Raw genomic sequence first — 3,433 nt, forward strand, 5'->3', positions numbered from 1 at the left:
GTGGTAGATGAGAACTTATTTCTCCCCTTGAGAATATGCAGTGAAACCTTGATTCTCATGAAGATGTTGGAGCCTGGGCTGAGCCCTGCACACACAGAGGTTCCCTGGGGCAGTACCCTGACACCAGGAGGGGTCTGCAGAGCAGAGCTGAGCACAGGGCAGGTTGGATGAGGTCTGTGAGCACAGAGCAGGAGGTGAGATGAGCAAAGAGAGGCATCTGCAGGGACAGCTCGAGGCAGCAGAGACACAATCAGGGAGGGAGGAGCTGCTCCCAGAAATGCCCTGGCAGTGGGGATTTGGGACCTTCCTGACACTTTCCGACACCCACCCCCTGGTTTCTGCCACCCAGCACAGGCTCTGCAACCAGAGTTACAGGGTTTCAGGCTGAGTCTTCTCCTTGGCAGCCAAACCAGCAGTGAGGAGAAACCCCTGAGTGCCTGTCTGTCTGTTCCTGACCCTAAAGATTTTGCTGCAGCATTTCCTGCTGTATCCCCTCCTGTCCTTGCTGCCTTTGTCCCACCATTACGTGGGTCTTTGAGCACGTCCATTGGTGGGGCTGGCACTGAGCTGACCCTCACTTCGGGACCCCCATCTTTAGGACTGAGGTTTTCCAGGCAGCTCCTGCTGGGCTGCAGGCTGCCCCCCACAATGGCACCACTCTCCCAGGGACTCTTGTGCCCCAGAGAGGAGCCCCATCCAGGAGACATCTCGGCACAGAGGCCATGGCAATGCCACTCATCACCTGTGTGTGGGCAGCTGCACTGAGCCCTGTGTGTCCCTGGCTGGGAGCGGGGAGCTGAGATCCTCCTTGGGTAGGATGAGACCGCAGGAGGGCTTTGGAGCTCTGCTCTGTGAGACCGGATTCCTCAGCTCTCTGTGGGGTCCAGTTTCTTCTGGAGGGAAGAGCAGGGTGTGATCACAGAGCGTCCAGCACAGGGCAGCTGAGAGCAGGGCTGATGGACACAGCAGCTCTCCCCACTCTGCACTCAGGGGAAGGTTTCATTGGCACTGCAGTATCAATGTCAGTGAGTTCTGACAGAAGAAACACTCCTCAGGTACAGGCAGGAGAAAACCAAAGCTCCACTCTGTCCTTGGGAGAAACTGGAGTGACAGTGCTGAAAAGCTCATTCCTATCCACAGGGGATTTAGTCTGAGATCACACCATCCTTCGATTTACTGGCTGCTGCCAGAGAGGACTGAGTTCTCAAGAGCCCACAGCCAACCCTCCTCCCAGCAGTGACACACTCAAGCCAGCACAAAACAGACCTCCCAAAAGGGACCTGACAAAAGGCTTCCTGAATACAGAGAGTCAATCTGAGTGTATTCCATTACAATTGGAAGAGGTTTTCTGTTAAAAAAAGAGTTCCCTAACTTCTCACTTTGCCTTTTACTTCTTGGACAGGTCTCCACACTTGACAGCAGCAGATGTCCAACAGCAGCAGCTCCATCAGCCAGTTCCTCCTCCTGCCCTTTGCAGACACACAGGAGCTGCAGCTCTTGCACTTCTGCCTCTTCCTGGGCATCTACCTGGCTGCTCTCCTGGGCAATGGCCTCATCATCATCACCATAGCCTGTGACCACCACCTCCACACCCCCATGTACTTCTTCCTCCTCAATCTCTCTGTTACTGACCTTGCCTACATCTCCACCACCATTCCCAAGTCCATGTCCAATTCCTTGTGGGACACCAGGGCCATTTCCTACACAGGATGTGTGGCTCAACTCTTTTTCTTTGTGTTTTTGATTGTCACAGAGTACTGTCTTCTGACTGTCATGGCCTACGACCGCTACGTTGCCATCTGCCACCCCCTGCACTACGGGACCCTCCTGGGCAGCAGAGCTTGTGTCCACATGGCAGCAGCTGCCTGGTGCAGTGGGTTTCTCCATGCTGTGCTGCACACTGCCAATACATTTTCACTGCCCCTCTGCCATGGCAATGCTGTTGATCAGTTCTTCTGTGAAATCCCCCATATCCTCAAGCTCTCCTGCTCAGACACCTATGTCAGGGAAATTGGGGTCATTGTGGTCAGTGTCTGTTTAGATTTTGGGTGTTTTGTGTTCATTGTGGTGTCCTATGTGCAGATCTTCAGGGCTGTGCTGAGGATCCCCTCGCAGCAGGGACGGCACAAAGCATTTTCCACCTGCCTCCCTCACTTGGCTGTGGTCTTCCTGTTTCTCAGTACTGCAGTGTTTGCCAACCTGAAGCCCCCCTCCATCTCCTCCCTTATTGTGGACCTGATACTGGCATTTCTTTACTCGGTGTTTCCACCAGCAGTGAACCCCCTCATCTACAGCATGAGGAACCAGGAGCTCAAGGATGCCCTGTGGAAACTGATGACTGGGTGTTTCTAAGCAGCAATAAACTGCTCATCTTCTTCTGCATATCACTGGCCATGTAACTCACGTGAGGACCAGTATGTGTTGAATAGTTTTTTTCAGTTGTTTGCATTTTTTGTTTCTTCTTTGTCTAAGCTATAATAAGATGGGACAAGTTCATCTTATTCCTAATTAAGTATATCCAGGTCTTGCGTGACCCATAGACTTTGCAATGACGAGCAGGGCTCTCTTTCCATCAGATATGCCTGGAAATGTGCATGAATTTTTCTTTCTTTCATTGTTTCCTGACATTTATAAAAATTTTACAAGGACATTTTCATCAGCTGAACCTCTCGACTCCTTGTCAGCAATGACAATACTTTCCCACCAAGACAGAAGGGGAGTTTCCTGGCAGTGTGCCATGGAATCATGGAATCTCTTATATTGGAAGAGACCCTTCCGATCATTGTTTCCAAGCGCTGCCTAAACCTGCCTAGTCCACCTCTCGGCCATGTCCCCAAGCACAACGTCTACACACCTTTTAAATAATACCAGGGATGGTGACTCCACCACTTTGCCGTGAGGACAATGTGTCTCCTCTGAGGCCTCTGTTTCAGGGCCATCCGCCATAGCCAAGGGGGCAAAGACCTCGTTTCTATCAGGCCCTTTCAGCCTGGCCGGCACCCTCGGCCATCTGAACCATAGCATATCCCACACTGTCCCACACCTCTGCTTGTTTCCTTGTAGGCTGCAGGTAACCAAAGCCCTTCCCCACCTTGTTGTTACCCCAGGATGTCCCTGCCTGTACTGCTGTCTCTCCCTCCTCACCAGCTGTTCCCACAAACACAAAGCCACCAGCTCATCCACATTTCCTTCAAGAGACTTTTAGCACCACAGCACTACCCTCAGAGTGACATTTCTTTATCCTCACCTCCACTCTGACCTTCACAGCTGTAGTTTCAGTGGACTTCTCATGTTCTTTCCACATATCACAGAGTGCTTCCCTCAGCCTCCCCTTCCCCAGGCTAAAGAAGCCCAGGCCTCTCAGCCTCTCCACACAAGTCCCCTAAACATATCCTGGTAGATTTTTATCAGACCATGTGACAGTTCCTCCCCT

General features: G+C 52.0%; 1 protein-coding gene across 1 annotated transcript; it reads left to right on the forward strand.

Annotated features, from left to right (window-relative positions):
• Window positions 1-1,425: 1,425 nt before the first annotated feature.
• LOC311199255 (olfactory receptor 14A16-like) lies at window positions 1,426-2,352 on the forward strand (the record flags this gene model as incomplete). The annotated part of the gene is made up of 1 exon (XM_084273314.1): window positions 1,426-2,352. One exon carries the CDS (start codon window positions 1,426-1,428, stop codon window positions 2,350-2,352), a length of 927 nt encoding a protein of 308 aa, XP_084129440.1.
• Window positions 2,353-3,433: the final 1,081 nt, after the last annotated feature.

This window comes from Gallinula chloropus, assembly GCF_964237585.1.
Source record: "Gallinula chloropus genome assembly, chromosome: 19".
NCBI classification, from domain to species: domain Eukaryota; kingdom Metazoa; phylum Chordata; class Aves; order Gruiformes; family Rallidae; genus Gallinula; species Gallinula chloropus.